The sequence below is a fragment of the Cyclopterus lumpus genome, chromosome 19 (assembly GCF_009769545.1).
Source record: "Cyclopterus lumpus isolate fCycLum1 chromosome 19, fCycLum1.pri, whole genome shotgun sequence".
Lineage (NCBI taxonomy): Eukaryota > Metazoa > Chordata > Actinopteri > Perciformes > Cyclopteridae > Cyclopterus > Cyclopterus lumpus.
In genome coordinates, this window is record NC_046984.1 from 2,731,353 (window position 1) to 2,750,459 (window position 19,107).

The 19,107-nt window shown below is 43.5% G+C and overlaps 1 protein-coding gene across 2 annotated transcripts in view; it reads left to right on the forward strand.

Annotated features, from left to right (window-relative positions):
• LOC117748436 (rho GTPase-activating protein 23-like) overlaps positions 1-19,107 on the forward strand; it is a 57,069-nt gene that overhangs the window by 23,221 nt on the left and 14,741 nt on the right. For both annotated transcript variants that reach the window (XM_034558190.1, XM_034558189.1), the window contains exons 2-3: positions 15,770-15,961; positions 18,940-18,970. In XM_034558190.1, the coding sequence (XP_034414081.1) occupies positions 15,770-15,961; positions 18,940-18,970 (223 nt within the window). The remainder of the gene's footprint in view (positions 1-15,769; positions 15,962-18,939; positions 18,971-19,107) is intronic.

Here is a 19,107-nt window from a genome sequence, read left to right on the forward strand (position 1 = left end):
CCTGTTTCTTTGTAGCTTTGGCCGCATGTGTAACACTGAACAGCTTGTCAGCTTCATGAAATTAGCATGTCGCTCTCTCTTTTATCTCTCTCCGCAAATAGGCTACGAGTGAAACACTGAGCATGTTTTTCAACTTTCAGGGGGCTGTTGGAAAAATATTTGGTGCATATGATGCACAAGCGGGCCTCAGGTGGAGCCCGGAGCCACTGGCACTCCATATCAGTGTTAGTTTTCTCATTGGGTTGAACGGGGTAAAGTTTTTCTCTGGTGATTCCAGTCCTGGCCGCTGTAGTCCAGATTTAAAAGCGGTAAATAGCAACACACTGCTGTAGTTTTCACAACTACGGTTCTGACAAATGCTGAGAAATACCAATGTTATGTCATTGATAAATCAAAAGCTGTCTTTCCTGAGTGGGGTGGATCTATGTCCTTCTCAGTTTCCTCTCACGGTCCAAAGATATGCACGTTAGGTTCACTTTAATGTCAGTGTGAACGTTCTGCCCGTCTGAAGTGTATGTGAGCTCACTTACTGCATGCTGGGACAGCCATAACCCATCAGCAGAGAATACATTTGTTCTGAAAAAGCAATATCGCTAATTCAATCTGTAAGCACTTTAAGCCAAGTGTGTGTGTGTGTGTGTGTTTGTGTGTGTGTCTGTGTGTGTGTGTGTCTGTGTGCGTGTGTGTGTTTGTTTGTGTGTCTGTGTGTTTGTCTGTGTGTGTGTCTGTGTGTGTGTGTGTGTTTGTGTGTGTGTCTGTGTGTGTGTGTCTGTGTGCGTGCGTCAGGGGCTGGTCAGGAGGGATAGAGAGCACATTGCCTGCTGCTGCAGATGGGGAACAGTCACCGACTACGTTTACATGCACCAAATATTGAAATATATTCATCTTGGAACCAGGATTTCTATGTATTCAACCACATTTGCTTATAAGGTCGGCGTTGCGATATTTGTCCAAAAACCCATTGATAACCAAGTCCTTCATAATGTTTTAAAGTAAGTGCGTTTCTCCTTTCGTGGGCTTTTTTTTTGGTCATCCATCTCTTCTCTAGCTTTGCAAACTGTTGGCTCGTTGGTTTGTGTTCGTAAACAGGAAAGAGGCTGTGTGTCCCAAAGTGGCGTAAAACCGACGCATGTTCTGAGTGCGCTGTATACATGTCCAAAGAATGCTCCTAACATCTGAATAATATTGCATATGCCACATGTATTAATGAGAAAATGCTCTATTTAGAATAAGGCCTAACTCTAGTATATCCAAACGGAATATGAGCCACATCACATTGGGAATATTGTGCATGTAAACGTAGTCTTTGTTGTGCTTTGCTTATTCTCAGGGCGGAGGCTCGGCCCTGCACTGTATGCCAGAGAGGGGGGCTGTTCGGTGGGAGGGGTGTGTGTGTGTGTGTGTGTGTGGAGGGAATGGGGGGATGAAATGCGTGACAATGGAGCTCTGTTAAGCGTGCACTGCATGTTTGTGTGTGTGTGTGTGTGAAAGAGAGGAATGATGTGGGTAGATTCTGTGTGGGTCAAGGTTGAAAGGTCGGACATGAGGCCAGCACGGCCTTGTTCAATGCTGGTGGTTCCCACCTCAACCCATGGAGGACAGGTGTGTGTGTGTATGTGTGTGTAAGAAAGAGAGGGGTGGGGGGGTGTTCTTTTTTCTCCAACACTGGACCCTTCTTCTTCAAACAGGTGGGCTGCTTTGGAATGTGTCAATGAGAGAGTGTCGCAGCAATGGATGAAAGAGCAAAACTCTCAGATGTTACAAGAAGAAAGAAAGAGAGGAGAACGCAGATAGGAGGGCGACAGAGAAACTTCTGTTTGAACATCCATTTGAGCTGGATGGGAAGAGATCGTTGGAAGAGATTACAATTCTGGGAAAAAAAGTGAAAAGAGGGCTAGCCGTGCTCGGGAGGGATCAGGTGCAGTAAATTACTGCTGCTGTCCGCTCTTAACTTTGTGTGTGGATGGCTGTACACATGCCCCCCCTTCTCATTTTACCCTGCCAATCCCGGCCCCATCTGGGCACCCAGCTGGTGCACTGTGCTGTTGAAATCAGGCACCACACCGCAGCCCTGCCGCTCCCTCCTGGAGACCTCGCTAACATTCTCATGATGCATTAACACACTTCAGACTATTCAAGGAGACGGGCCGGCGCTCATCTTTCACTGGCTAGAAGGTTTGCAGGTGTGTGTGTGTGTGTGTGTGTGCGTGTGCTTTGAGCACAAAATGTACATACTCAGCTGTGATCTCATGTTGCCCAATGGCAACGTGTCGGCTCGGGCTCGGAGACGGCAAAGATTCAGCAAAAAATTGGGGCACACACATAGCATAAACAAACACGCCACTCAGATTATGCATAAAAAGTTTTGTTTGAGCAAACAAAATGTCTCCTGTTCTCAGTAAGTGTTTTTTGTGTTGTGCTGACATCCATTTAACTGCACAATAATAAGATCTCACTTAGTTGTACCCATTTGGCCCCTTTCAGCCTCCCTACTCTGTGCGCTCTCAACTTTGGCCTGGGTGCTCCCTGAGCTCGACATCACACACACACACTCACACACACATTATATGCAAGCAAAGGGGGGGAATTAAACATTTGCATTCGGTGGTAAAACACATTTTGCGTATTTGCGGATTTCAACTTTGGTGACTGTTTGTTTGTTAGTTTGTGACCCTGGGCCGCAATGTTGAAAACATTGCAGCCAAAACCAATCGGAGCAAAAGGGGTAGGTCATTCCTGATTGGCTGTTTTGTGTCTAATCTGATCGCTGCTAGGATTATCTGTTGCTATGGGAGCAGGGGAGAAATGCTCATCGGGGGTCTCGCCGTAAAATTATCCTGACACTTAAACTGATGAGACAAATGCACCAATTTCGGCGGATAACATATTCATTGAGGACATATTTTGTTATGATGATAGGGCTCGGCGGTTAGGGTTGCCAGGTTGCCATTGCCAACTGTTTTGAGAAATTGGCAACCAATTCTTGGCCTTTGGCTGCCATCAGTGGCGTCTTCTACCATTTAAACAGAAATCAGTCAAATGTGCAACCATATATATATTTAAATACAGTAATATTTGAATATTGCAAATGTGTCAGAGCAAAACACAGATCCCAAAATAGCCTGTCAAACTTGCCAGGTTGGTGCAAGGCAGAGCGGCTAAATGCAGCTAACCAGATTCAAAACAAGGCGAGTGAAGTGGCCGCAGATCTCGTCATTTTTAGAAGGAATGTTCCTATAACGGGACGTTTATTTTTTTACACAGCGCACACGCACACGCACACGCACACACACACACAGACAGCTGATGTTGATTTTTGTTTTTTTCTGGTGCTGGTGTCTCTTGTCCTCTCTCACCCCCACACCTGTTGCATGTGACCTTAGACCACATTCTGTTGGTTTTAGGACGCTGACAACCCGAAGTGCAGTAACACATTTAGATGGTTTCATTCCGGAGGAAGGTTTGTTGCTGTTTTAAGGAAAAATAGTATCTAAAGACTAAATGTTTTGATGCAACACTGTGCATCAAAACACTTTCTTTCTTCTTTTTTTTCTGGCAATTTTTGTTGCTCAACATCTGTGAAATTGATTTAAAATGTTCTTTAATGACATGTTCAAATGTCCTCTGATAGCAGAAGGTGCCACTGGGATGTTGAGAGGTTATTTCTGTCCTTCCAGCTCAGATAGAAACACCTTCCACTCAGACTAGTGGACGGTATGGAGCAACAATGCCACTGAGCCCTTGTTGCCGATGTGTCGGTCAAGTGTGGCGTGCTCTGCTCTTGTTTCCTTCCTTTCTTCTAGCGCTGCGTTCTTTGAAACACAAACAGCCAAACTGTTGGGTCTCACTGCGTCGTCAGACTCAGACACACAGGGCCACTGTCTGATGCAAAACAATGGCCCTGCACATCCCCCTTGGCTGGTCTGTGGTCGGCACTACTACATAGCAAAGGTCCAGTCTGCGGAGGGCTAACTCCACCCAGCTGCTCCCAGAGCAGGTCCGTTCTCAGGGCACAACAATGAAGAGAGCTTGGAGGTCTGTGGTCACCGAACGTCCCAGGCCGCTGTGTTCACGTTGGGTTGTTTTTTTGTTAGTTTTTTCGTCCTTATGACAATAAGTCATGTGACATTATTAGTGTTTGAAAGCCGAGCGGAGTTCAGAACCTGAAACATTACAGCGGTGTGTTTTTTAATTCAATTTAAGGAAACCATTCCCCTCTGAATAGAGAACATGACCAGACCTCATGAAAGTCTCTGGATAACCATAAGAATGACTTCCAGAAACTCTTATTTTGGGCCGATCTTGTGGACAGCGTTAGTGTTGCCGAGCGCCAGAGTCCCTTTAAAAAAAGAAAAGAAAACTCTCTTCCCTTCTCGTGGGTCCAGCAGTGCGGCCCGGTGTTGGCTCCCAGCGAGCCGAAGCTCTGCTCACGGCCGTTGTAGAAAAGTACGCCGTCAGCTTTTTTGCACTGGATCCAATCCATTGAGAATAACTATATAGAGAAAGCCAATGGTCTCGCTCATGTTGTTGTTTATGGAGGTCATATAGAGGCATCTGTGTTAAATCGAGATAACCAGTCAAGAGTTCCTCTCTGTAAGTTTCAGCGAACAGCTCGACTGGTTCCTTGGTTATTGATGGATAGACAATATACCTCATATATATATATATGTCTAAATATTTAGATGGTGGTTATTCAGACCGGCTGAGTGGCATCAGCTGCGTCCCTAATGAAGACAATTCAACAGAAATGCTTAAAAAGGAATATGTAGTTATTTTTAGCTCAGAACGATTCTCACAGCTGACTAAAAAATAGGTCAATTAGAGACGTCTCCCCGCCTTCGTCAGAGACACATTATGAGTGCACGCGCTCTCCTTTGATACTCATTTATGCCTCCAGACACCGTCCTACTCATGTTAGCCTACTCATTTCGGTCAGTGCACTATATGCATGTTTCACTCACAGGTCAAGGTTTCCCAACGCTCTTATTCCATGTGACAGACGTGGAAGATGTAGAATATGTCGAAAGCACATCAGCAAGACGTACATATTACACAATATTATCTTTCGCTGTGGCTGCTGGGTGATCTCAGGACTGTAAGGTCAGTCTGAAACCTCCAACGTCAGATGTAAAGTTGTTAAGAGACCTCCACCAATAACTTAGCAAAGTAGTTCTGTACATCTTGTATCGAGGCTTTGTTTGTGAGGAAAGCAGTAAGACTTCAAAACGGTTGTTTTAAATGTGCTGCACAGATTCACCTTTCTGCTCTTTGTAAGGCAGTGCTGCCCACTTGTGGCTGTCTTCGGCATTACAGTTAATATTATACCTTGATTAAAAACAGTGCCGCTAAATGAGGGTCAATGTGATACTTTGTTGCTCTTTTATAATAATTACTGATATATATTTATTTAAACGTGTATATACATATATATATATCCATATTTATATCCATATCCATACATTTATATACATATATTTATACTTATTGATAGAGCCTAAGAATATTTTTTATAAGATAATAATAATAACATTTGACAAATAATCTTAAGAAATAGAATAGAGAATATCCTGTGTGCAAACTGCTGTTCCAAAAAAAGTCATACAAGTGCCTTACCTGAGTTAAGATATTTCAGTAAATAAGATATTATAATTCAAAAGCATACATAGACAAACCCAGCATGCAAGTGAGGTATTTTTTACTTGTCATTTTAAGACTTGTCTTTTGTCAAAATATAATGTTTGGCAGGGGGCTTTTTGAACTCCTGTGTTCAAAAAGAGATCATCTTGAGTTTAGATATTAAATTGACTCTTTTTCCATCAGTTTTTATTCTTTGTATCCAACCTGAAAAGTTGTTTATGCAAAACATTTTTGGGTAAAAGTTAGAGATTTGTCGTTTAAAAAGTTGTAAAAGTTGTCCTTTCCCTGCGTGGATACGTTCCCAGTATCATAACGGGCCGTGTCACCAGTTATTGTTAGAAAGCACAAATTTAGTTTGTAATACTTTTGACTTCTAAAACACAAATTATAGTGTGTGTTGTTTCACAGTACACACTAATGTGTGAACTTCATTTGTGGTTAGGGTGTGTGTGTGTGTGTGTGTGTGTGTGTGTGTTCTGTCTCATGTGTGGTGTTGTTGAGGGGCTCCAGTGTTCCTATTCAGCGTCCTCTGCTGCTGCGTTAGTCAGTTTAGTTCTGTCATCAGCTCCAGCCTCCTCTTTGTGCCTCTATTCATCCCACCGCTCTTTGTCTCTCTTTTCTCTCTGTCACTCTCCTGAAAGCTGTTGTCAGTTTTAATTCATGGTGCGCTGTCTTCCCATCATTGAACGTGACGATGTCGTCCCAAATTGTGTCCCACATATTTTGTATTTTCTCTCCTCTTGCTGAAGCAGCACTTGGACTAACTTGAATCACTTTATGTATAATCAGATAACTACGTGTCAAGGGAAAGTGCCTGTCAGCTCGTTTCTTCCGCCCCCTAGTGGCCAAGCACTCAACAACACAGCTTTTATTTTCAGGGGTCCTTCTTGATAATCTGTTTCTGCTGTCGGCTGTTTCCTGTATATAGTTTGATATTTTCTTCATCTCCCGACAACATGAAACATGGCCATTTGACAGATTTCACATTTTTGTAAATTTAAAAAAATATATTTTTATTTTTATTTTACAACTTAACAAGACAGAACTTTAAGAATAAAATACAAAAGATAAGGAGAAAGAAAGAGGCAAAGAGAAAACAAAAACAACAGCAAATAATAACACATTCGCACATCACCGGTATGACATAAGTATATCTTGGAGTATATAGTTAGAGACTATTTATTCCGCTGTGTTAGGTGGGGACCGCCATGATAATTATTGTCAATATATATTATTATCGAACAATCGTTCGATATTCATCCTTTTCCATTAGGATGCTTTGGCAACATGGTTTTACTTTCTTTTTTCTTTTCATGCCAATGAGGCCACATTGAATTAAATTAAATATAATATGCAAACGTAAAACAGAAAGTTGCCGGTTGTCTGTCAGCTCAGTCGTCTCAGACGACCGTCTCTTTTTGTTTGTCTTGGTCGACTTTCCCTTGTTATGTTTTTTTTGGATCGAGCTGTTTTCACACTTCGGTGTAGCCTAAGTGGCAGGATTTTGTCTTCCCTCTCTGCCCCACAGGGATTATCTCCGTCTCTATGTGTCCCTCTCATCTTTATTCCCCCCCCTCTCTCTCTCTCTCTCTGTCGTCTCCCTTTTAGACTGAGATTCTGGCCGACAGCTCTTTATTTACCTTGCGCTCTACTTTGTTCTTCTTCCCACTCATCCTCTTGCTCTCTTCTTTCGCTCCTCATCTGCCTAAACTCATGTACTCACTCGACCGTAGAACATTTGCAAGTTTGCGACTAACTTAACTAAAGTTGGTTTCGTTTGGATGTCGACAAAGAGATTGTGTATTTCATTTGCACACTTCATTTTGCCTGTTGCTTCGATGGCCGTGTTTTCCAGTTTCATTGGAACATTTAGGTTCCTATGAATTCAATTAAATTCATTTTGTATAGCCCACAATGACAAATTATCCTCAGAGGGCTTTACAATCTGTACACATATGACATCCTCTGTCCCGGGACCTCACATCGGATCAGGAAAAACTCCCCAAAAAAACCTTTGATAGGGAAAAAAGGGAAGAAACCTTCAGGAGAGCTACAGAGGAGGATCCCTCTCCCCGGATGGACAGATGTACAATAGATGTCATGTGTACAGAATGAACAACATAAAAGAGTTACAGCACATTCAATGCATATGACATAAATGATTCATAAAATGAGAGTAGTAGGCATGATGAAAAAGTTACGACTACCAAAAATAGCAGCAACAGTGGACGTAGTAGAATAATAATGATAATAAAAGCAGTAATGGTATTGGCAATAACAAGGTCCAGATGTAACCACGATGATGTACAGAATGTATGAGGTTGCCGGATCGGGGTTGAAGAACTGAAATCGGATGAAAGAAAATGACAACAGTTTCAGTCTGTCTTTGATAGACGTCGCAATCTTACCTGATGAGCCTGAGGAAGAAAAATAGCTGACGTGAAAACAGAACATCTACAGAACATGTTGACGTATGTAATGTGTCTTAAGAAGTAGACGTAGTCACCGTGACATCGTTATGAAGCCTTGAGTTCGGCGTTTTGGTCGTCGTCGTATTGAGTTACGGCCGTCGCCATCTTGGTTTCATTCAAGTGACTACAAATCCACCCTTGGAACATTCAGCAGTGTGTCGTGGTCCACTCCATTCCTCTCAACAGTGATGGTGATTTGATTTGTTGGAACAAAAACAAGTGAACAGAATAGAGAGTCAGAGGAGCATTTCTCCTCACAGCCATCGAACCAGCGGCGCCCGCCTCGAGCTCCAGCGGAGTCCTAACGGAGCAGAGCAGATTTTCCTCTGACTCACTCATCACATTCTGTTAGTTTTGCTGGGGCTCGACTCCTCCGTGATTATGAGTCCCTCGCAGTCAGGGGAACACTGTCATAAGGGCACAAATTGGTCACACTGCCCCTCCCAACCCTACAATCTACATAATATTCTCAGTCGTTTGTTCATTTTCGGGCTGCATAACTTTGGCTGCGTAGGTTCTGTTTTGCATTGAAGGTTCAGCGTGTAAAGCAAAGGAAGAGGGTGTTTGGAGAGAGGTGGACAATCAAGTACTGGAGAGGAGAACTAATAAAAGAAAGAGGAGCAAAAGAAACACCGGAGGAGGATAGAGGATGAGAGTTGCAGAGGCTGCTGGGTGATGTTTGTATGGACGTCAGTGTCTTTTAGCGTCTCTGCATCCCACTTCTCCCTCTTTATCCTCATTCTTTCCTGCTCTGGCTGTCTGTCGTTTTAGCTGCTCTCAGGTGTCAATGAAGAGAGGACTGAGGGGCTGACAGCTCGAGAGCTGTTGTGGAGGGTTTGGTCACGTACACACACACACACACACACACACACACACACACACACACACACCTGCACACAGTCTGAGGTTCACATTCTGAGTTATTCAAGAAACATTTTAATGCGAGCTGACAGTTTGGTTGTAATATTTGTTTTGCCCTGTATATATACATGTATATGTATATATATATATATATATGTATACATGTATATATATATATATATATATATATATTTCTATTTATAACTATAAAATTAAAACCAAAATTGCACAAAATAATAAATATCCACATCTGCTCTAGTAACAATTAATTCATAACTCTTTCTCCATGAATGAGCTCTGACCTGAGCTCTTGCTTTTGTCAACCTCATGTTTAATGGAGTACTCACACGTCCTCATTGCCCTCAGAGGCAACGATGGCATCTTCAGAATCAGAAATACTTTATTGGGGGAAATTGTTACGTTGCAACTAAACGCATCCCCTTTATATTCAACCTCAAAAAGTAGTTTTGCTTGATTATTTACTGTTGATTAATTAATGCCCATAAATCTAATAATCGATTAATCACATAGTCGTTTTTACCACACACAGTTGGTAGTGTACCCTGGTTACCAACATCACCATCAGCCAGCAGGTTGTGAGACTAAAAGGAGGAGACAGAGAGAGAGAGTGAGAGAGAGTGTGAGAGAGAGAGAGAGAGAGAGAGAGAGAGAGAGAGAGCAGCATTGCTTGCTGCTCTTCCAACGGGCTGGACTGTGGAGCAAAAGGATGAGAGGAATGTGACTGAGAGAAAAAGGGAGAGAGAGTGTGGGGATGTCAGCAAATACACCCAAGGGAGAGAGAGAGAGAGAATGAAAGAGAGATAGAGAGGCATGTCAGGGTTAAGAGGAGGGAGGACTATACTTAGACAGCAATACAGATAGTCAGCCACAGCCAACACTGTACTACAGAGCATGCAGGGGGGACACGCTGGACCTCGTAGCAGCAGCTTGGGACTGTGTCCACTTCTAAAAATCTGGTTCAACATCAATTTGCCTTCTCAGCTCAACTGGTCCGGCAACAGAATTCAGCTGATTTGGGGATGGATCCGCTTCCGAAACCCAGAGTTGAGCACTGAACTAAGCAGCAACTAGCCGCTACTTCAGTGAAAATGAGCTCCATTCTTTCTGACATCGGGACAACTCTGCTCTGAAAGCTTTGAGGAGGACTACTTGGCCTTTGAGAGGGCTGTCTCATGCGGGACTAGTGCTGCTTCTGATGCCGCCTTCACGCGGAAAAAGCTGTGGCGCTGTTAAAGCCTAATCTCTCGCCCGCAACTGTGAACTAAATGAAGGGTGAAAGAAGACAGGAAGAGGTCGTCTGTTTCGGTCAATGAAAATTGCCTTCAATTTCAAAGACAAGGACCCAGATTGGTGGAAAAAATTAAATAAAATGAGGACCAGCTCGAGACAACATGCTAGAAAACCGGAGAAAATATGACAAATGAAGTCTAATCTAATTCTGGATCGTCATGGCTTGAACACTTCTGTTTTAGATTCACGAAACACAATCGGATCGGTCGCCCAAATCAAGACAAACACGAAGATTGAAGCTCAAGATGAAAGCAACTCAAGGATTACAAATTCATACATTCAAGACTTGGTGCTCTGCATCCTGGGTGCTGATCGCGACACTTTAGTAGTTGACTTCATGTGTAACATTTTGTTTTCCATCGGTTTACCCTCGCTCGTCGCCTCCGGCCATGACGCGTCAAGCAGAGAGCCTGCGGAGGTGACCGGATATCTCCCTTGTGGGGTCTGAAGCTTTGTGACCCCCGTTGCGCATGTGTTGGCGTGCGTGCCCAGCCGAGACGGTACGTGTGCGTGTGAATGTGGCGGTGCTATGCTGAGGGTGTCGGGTGTCGCACCAGCTCCATCGGGCCACGAGTGGCGATTTCAGTGTTCTGTTGGCGTGGACTGTAGCGACGCCGAACCCCGTTGTATCTGGCTGGCGGTTTTGAGGGGTGTTTCGCCTCACAGTTCACCCCGCCCAACCCCCATCGCATCACCAAGAAGACGGGGCTCCCGGAGGCTTATACAGCGCCACCGCTTGTCCTGGGTAAGAGTTGGGGGGGCTGACAATACACGATTTCTTTCCTGACAATATTTAGTATTATAACATTATATTATTTTCTGGCCAAGTGGTATTTTTTACTTTGGGCCGATCGTCATTGGTTGGGAAAGAAGTGCCAGGGACCAACTGTTCAACTGCAGCGTTTATAGTTACAGTATATTGTGTATTTCTTGTCAATATTTAAGTTTGTAGGTAGTTTACTTTAATGATTAGCACTATAATGTAACCTGCAGCCAACAGCTTGTTTTGTGTTTATTCTGCATGCACGCCACGTTTTCATTGGCAAGCTTCTTCAAGCCGAGTTTATCTGCTTTTTTACTAATCTAAAGACGTGTTTCTGGCAACTTGAACCAATTAAGTCCAATATTAACAGAAACTAATATTAGCTCTGTTTTAGGTCTCCACTACTTCGTACACCGGCTAGCTACTTGCTAACTTTGTCTGCTTTGCTGAGCGGGTCGTGTGAAGTGGCTTCATTGGCTGTGGCATAAATCCAGCATACTGGACGAGCTCTTGTGTTTCCTCTGGGATTCTTCTTCCACCATCTTGCTTTAACCTTTCCTGTCTGCTCTGATCAGTGGGAGAGAAGGAATGCATTATTGACCTTACTCACAATGCAGGTGTCCTGGTTTTATCACGGCGGGGGCCAAAGTCTATGCGATTGCTATCAACATTTGGGGGGGACTTGAACCTGCATCAGAATACAGGGCTGCCCGGTGGACTCGGAACCGAACTAGCTATTACCAGCCCGTCATCCTCTAAAGTCTGGAGGACGATTCAGCACATGGGGGTTTTGATTCATTCGAGGGTGTGTGTCATGCCATTTCTCCGTGCCTCCTCAAGGTGTTACGTAATGTAGCACTGAGGGGGCCTGTTGACGAGCAGAGGGGAAGAGAGGCTGATGTCCTTACTACGCACAAGTAGCTTCAGATGAAGTATTGTGGGTGTTTTCACACGCAGGCGTGTTTGTGTGGTTGGGTTTTTACATCATCTGTTCAAGTCTGCATCAAGGATCGTACAGTTTACCAACTCACACTGCTTGTAGAGGCACTGTTCTAGTAATCCAGCTCCTCATATACTGTGTGTGTGTCAGTTTGTGTTATCTGATCTGCAGGCTGCATGCGTGTCCTTTTTCTTTTTGCATCTCTCGGTTAAGCAGCGGTCTGAATGTCAGACGAGCAAAATCATTTCAACTAAACCCGACCTAAATAAAAGGTTTGCGACACAAATTACCGAATCCGAGTGAGCGAAATGAAGCGACTGGTGCAGTAGACCAGAAGAGTAAATTGAGCTAGTGGCCAACATTAATGACGAGCTCTATTTGAGTCAGCACACTAGTTGTCCCAAAAAAGATCATCTAATGAATGTCATCCACAATACTAGTGTGACCAACATTTTCATATACATCTCAGTAAATATTTTATGTTACTGTTTTACATTCCTCATAACTGTACCTTAGCAAAAGACAAACTGACTTGAGCGGAGCACGTCTTCTTGTGTTTTGTAGGAGGACAGCTAGTTAGCTTAGCTGTTAGCCGCCAGTGAGCAGCGGAGTCCTGCGCTGTGTTTATGTAACCAGAGCTACAACGGCTAACTGGGCTAACAGAGCCAACGGCTAACGAAAGTAAACACACAGCAGGACAGACCGTTTCTGTTTGTTGTGCATGTTGTGTTCTTCTTCTGAATGCACACCACACACTACTTAACTTTTGATTTTCAATTCAATTCAGTTTATTTTGTATAGCCCAATATCACAAATTACAAATTTGCCTCAGAGGGCTTTACAATCTGTACACATACGACATCCCTGTCCCAGGACCTCACATCGAATCAGGAAAAACTCCCCAAAAATAACCTTTGACAGGGAAAAAAAGGGAAGAAACCTTCAGGAGAGCAACAGAGGAGGATCCCTCTCCCCGGATGGACAGAAGCAATAGATGTCATGTGTTCAGAATGAGCAGCATTTACAAAGTTACATAAACACATTACATGAATATGACAATGTATGAATGGAACTCCAATCCATGAAACAGAAGGAGGTAGAGAGGAGGGGGGCGGGGCGATCAGCAGGGCCAACGCGGGACCGGCTCACCAAGCATTAGACACCTCCAGGTCCAATGGACCCTATGAGACGTGAAGTCACAAAGACTCCGGGGAGGAAGCAGAGTTAATAAGGTGCAATGGAGAGATGTCAATTCATCCATAAGGAGAGAGAGAAGAGGAGAGAGGTGCTCAGTGTATCCTAAAACATCCCCCAGCAGCCTATAAGCCTATAGCAGCATATCAAGGGGCTGGACCAGGGCAAACCTGATTCAGCCCTAACTATGAGCACTATCAAACAGGAAAGTCTTAAGTCTATTCTTGAATGAGGTGACTGTGTCTGCCTCCCGGACTGAAAGTGGAAGCTGGTTCCATAAAAGAGGAGCTTGATAACTGAAGGCTCTGGCTCCCATCCTACTTTTTAGGACTCTAGGAACCACAAGTAGCCCCGCATTTAGTGAGCGTAGCTCTCTAGTGGGGCCATATGGTACTACAAGCTCCTTAAGATATGATGGTGCATCACCAATCAAGGCTTTGTAGGTGAGGAGAATAATTTTAAATGTGATTCTTGATTTTACAGGGAGCCAGTGCAGAGCAGCTAATACAGGAGTCATGTGATCTCTTTTCTTAGTTTTTGATACGTTCCATTCCGTCTCTTCCATTAAGAAAAGTTCCCCAAAGACTAGATATGCTATGAACCAAGCAACAGCATAATGAAAGAAAGCATGGTGGTGTTAGTTCTGTGAAAGAGGCTCAGAGGGAGCTGACAAAACAAATCACGGACGTTCTATAAAACACACTCTGAACCGATGACATTTCACATTGTGCGTGGGCGGGCGAGTGTGTGAGGGAGAGGGGGAGGGGGGGTAAGCATGTAGGACATCTCACTTCTGTGTTTACATTCACTCATGTGTGAAATGTCACCTGGAGAGACGTCGGATGATGATGAGGAATCGAACACAACAATAGACCCAACTATCTCACACGCACACAGATATGATGACTTCATGCTCCGGGGCCTTCACACACCACAGCTCTCCAACACAGCCACACAAGCACACACACGGAGAAATGTCAGCGGGCAGAAATCCTCTGGGGCTATTTCATTGTGCTTTGATGATATATGTTATGTAATGCTATAAGAGTGGGTCCTTTTTAAAAAGGTTCAAAAAAAGGTTTATATTTGGTTCTGCCGGGTGAAGTCGATACAGAAGTGTCTTCGAATGTGCATTCTCTCTACTGACCAGCAGGGGGCGACTGCAAAAAGAAGATTGTATAGAAATCTATGAGAAAATGACTCTTCTTCTCTCTTGATTTATTCCCTCATCAGGATGAAAACGTCGACTTATATACAGACTATGATTCACCCACAAATCAACCAACGGATTCTGTCCATCCTATATATAATAAGATGAGGACTAGTTCGAAAGAAAGCCAACACCATCAACAAACACTGCTTGTCAGTAATTTGATAATAGTTCATATTAATTAATATTACTTGTAGACGACGTTATGGAAATATTTAAGGGGAACGATGTCCTTTTTCAAAATTCTGATATGATATTCCTAAAATATTAGCACTGAACAACTCTCCAACAAATCCAGTATGTATGGGATTTTATCCAATGTAGCAACATGTGGAAATCTCTTAAACTAGTTTTGAACGCAGACCTTATTTCAGGCATCTAACCAATACCACAAATTAATCCATTGACAACATTTTCTATGGAGCCGCTACACAGTTGCTATCAAAAGTTCTGGACTTTCTTCTCTGGTTTCCGGCTTTCAGATGAACACAAATATTGATTGAACTTTCTTCGGCCATGGACGCAACTTATTGGAACTCTTAATTCAGGTGGCGTTCCCCTTTTAATCTGAACGGATTGGCTTCCGTCTGTGGAGAGTGTGCGTCTCTTTCCTGCTCTCTCCGTGGACGCATTCTTAGAGGCAAAGGATTCCCCCTAAATCGCGGCCATCCACTTCCTGACTCAAGAAACAGACTTCCTGTTGTTTTTGGCTGCGCAGGGTTTGAGTTGCTTTCATGTACAATGAATGTGTGTGCTTTTAGTGTTGTTACGGCCGTAATATGATTTTCAGGCCGCTTGAGCGACATTCTATCCCAACGTCATGTAGATGGGCAACAATTGTGCTCAGTGTTGGAGAATCCACTGTGTGTGTGTGTGTGTGTGTGTGTGTGTTTGGGTGTGTGCGCGTGGCCTAATTCTCACCTCCTGGACCCCATACCTAAATATCAGCAGGCTCCTTTTGTCTACTGGTCCTCTGGTCCGTGCTTCCAGATCTGTGTTTATGAGCCCTAAAAATGTCCTGTTGTTCCACGACTGTTATTCATAGACGGCATATATTTTTAACCCTCCCATTGTTGGCTGGAGGTAATACATGTGATTAGAGGTGGGGTTGTTGTTGAAAATAGAGCTTCCTCTTCAGAGAGGAAGTCTCTAAGAAATTCCTGGCATAGGTGTAATTCTGCCCTGGTCGGATCTGGGCAGGGTCCTCAGTGAATGGGCCACATCCGCCCGCTCACTCCTGCCTTAAATGCATTCAACTATGGATCTATGCACAGTCCCACTTTAAGATCCCCATGGTAAAGTTTTGTCAGTATTCGTTAGCTGCTACCAAAGTGTCATCCGATCTAAACATGTCCCCCCCCCCCATCCTCTCCTCTCAATAGGCTAAAGGACGGAGAGATGGCATGGTGTCGTCCAACGAGAACAGGCGCCGGCCGCTGTCGTCGGGCGAGGTGGAGGGCGTATCGTGGCAGGGCCCACGGACCGTTTTTGTGCCAAAGAACTCGCAGGGCTTCGGCTTCACTCTGCGCCACTTCATCGTCTACCCGCCCGAGTCCTCCCTCCACAGCCTCAAGGTGAGCAGACTGTTTCACAGACTGTTCTACATTGAGTCATTTGACACAATCTGATTGTAAGATTATACAAATCTGCATCATATTTACTACAAGAGCATAAGACATTTTTAATTCTCACATTAGGACAGCTGTATGGAAACGGCAAAATTCAATGAAACGTTTATCTTAACGTTCTCTTGCCTTTGTTGAAAAAGAGTTTATGTGCTGATAAAAAAAAAATGATGATCAAAACAACTATGCTGAGTTCTGACAGAGCAAACGGATCAGCTGTTTCTGCTTTCGAGGTCTCTGGGATATATTATTGACGTCTTAGTCTCCAGACATGGGCAACACTAGCTGACATGAAGGAACAATTAAAACACGCTCTATTACTATCTACTAACTATCTACGGTATTTTGTTTATCGTACATGGGTTAGATAGCCAAAGCCACTAGTTGTGTTTCCGGTATACTAAAAGATCAGACAGAAGGCAGACTGGGACAGAAACAGTGTATTCTCTGCCTTAAAAGCTCCCTGGATGTGTGAGGAGTGCCAGGTTGGGTTCAGTCTCCAGCTGGACAGGAAGTGCTTCAGGGAGAGAAACACATCTCTAAACTCACATACAACAGCCTGTAACATGGACACATATAACAGCCTGTAACATGGACACATATAACAGCCTGTAACATGGACCAATATAACAGCCTGTAACATGGACACATATAACAGCCTGTAACATGGACACATATAACAGCCTGTAACATGGACACATATAACAGCCTGTAACATGGACCAATATAACAGCCTGTAACAATGACCAATATAACAGCCTGTAACATGGACACATAAAACAGCCTGTAACATGGACACATATAACAGCCTGTAACATGGACCAATATAACAGCCTGTAACATGGACACATATAACAGCCTGTAACATGGACACATATAACAGCCTGTAACATGGACACATATAACAGCCTGTAACATGGACCAATATAACAGCCTGTAACATGGACACATATAACAGCCTGTAACATGGACACGTATAACAGCCTGTAACATGGACACGTATAACAGCCTGTAACATGGACACATATAACAGCCTGTAACATGGACACATATAACAGCCTGTAACATGGACATATATAACAGCCTGTAACATGGACACATATAACAGCCTGTAACATGGACACGTATAACAGCCTGTAACATGGACCAATACAACAGCCTGTAACATGGACACATATAACAGCCTGTAACATGGACCAATATAACAGCCTGTAACATGGACACATATAACAGCCTGTAACATGGACATATATAACAGCCTGTAACATGGACACATATAACAGCCTGTAACATGGACACGTATAACAGCCTGTAACATGGACCAATACAACAGCCTGTAACATGGACACATATAACAGCCTGTAACATGGACACATATAACAGCCTGTAACATGGACACATATAACAGCCTGTAACATGGACACATATAACAGCCTGTAACATGGACACATATAACAGCCTGTAACATGGACACATATAACAGCCTGTAACATGGACCAATATAACAGCCTGTAACATGGACACATATAACAGCCTGTAACATGGACACGTATAACAGCCTGTAACATGGACACGTATAACAGCCTGTAACATGGACACATATAACAGCCTGTAACATGGACCAATATAACAGCCTGTAACATGGACACGTATAACAGCCTGTAACATGGACACATATAACAGCCTGTAACATGGACACATATAACAGCCTGTAACATGGACATATATAACAGCCTGTAACATGGACACATATAACAGCCTGTAACATGGACACGTATAACAGCCTGTAACATGGACACGTATAACAGCCTGTAACATGGACACGTATAACAGCCTGTAACATGGACACATATAACAGCCTGTAACATGGACACGTATAACAGCCTGTAACATGGACACGTATAACAGCCTGTAACATGGACACGTATAACAGCCTGTAACATGGACACATATAACAGCCTGTAACATGGACCAATATAACAGCCTGTAACATGGACACATATAACAGCCTGTAACATGGACCAATATAACAGCCTGTAACATGGACACTGACAGCTCCAACTTTTTGAAAATATGTAAAATAGGTTAAATTTCATTCTTGTAATGTAAAAACTTAATTTCAAATGTTTTTTAAAAAGAAACTTGATGAAAATTCAAATGCGTGTCTTTACCTTTGTGTTATTACACACTGTTTTAAGCATCTACAACATATAATAATGACAAATACTTGCCAGATTTGGAAAGATACCTTTCTCCTTAAAAAAAAGAGAAAAAGGACCAGGCGGCCGGTCCCCATTACAGCTCTAGAAGGGTTGTGTCCTATAACACCACATTTACATCATGACAGAAGTATTCATCATTTATGCTTTTTAAACTGACACAAATATGCTCGAGGTTCTCCCTGCTGCAAGTCTTTATGCTATGTTAATTTTCTCCCAGCTCTAGCTCGATACTTATCTCACAGACATGGAATACAGGGTTTAAATGACATGTACGTATCCATCTTACCTGTAATCGTAATTCATTTTTCTCAGATTCTTGTCTGGGAGAATCTTGTAACAAGATTTCAGACCCTGCTAAAGTGCACATTTTACGATTGGGCTCCAGACTATACACATCTGACACACACTGATGGTACAGACAGACAGACAGACAGACAGACAGACAGGCAGGCAGGCAGGCAGGCAGGCAGACAGGCAGGCAGACAGACAGACAGACAGACAGACAGACAGACAGACAGACAGGCAATACGTCAGTCAGTGACACAGTCAGATTGTGAATCAGTCAGTCAGGCAGCTGAGCAGCCGAGTCAGCTGGAGTGAGTCAGGCCCGGGCTGTGAGTGGAGGGTCGGGTTGAGTGTGAGCTGAGCAGCGCATCCCTGTGGGTCCTCTTCTCCTCTAACACCTGCTCTGTGTTTCTCCCAAAGGATGAAGAGAACGGAAACCCAACTGGAAGAGGTGAGTGTTTCTGCTGGCTTCACCAGCCAACCTTTAGGCATCCAGCATCACGCTTCCTTAAAGTGTCTCTAAACGCCTTCAAGACTCATTTGAATCTATTGTATCGATTGTGTTCTGTTTTATGATCTCTCTCTGTG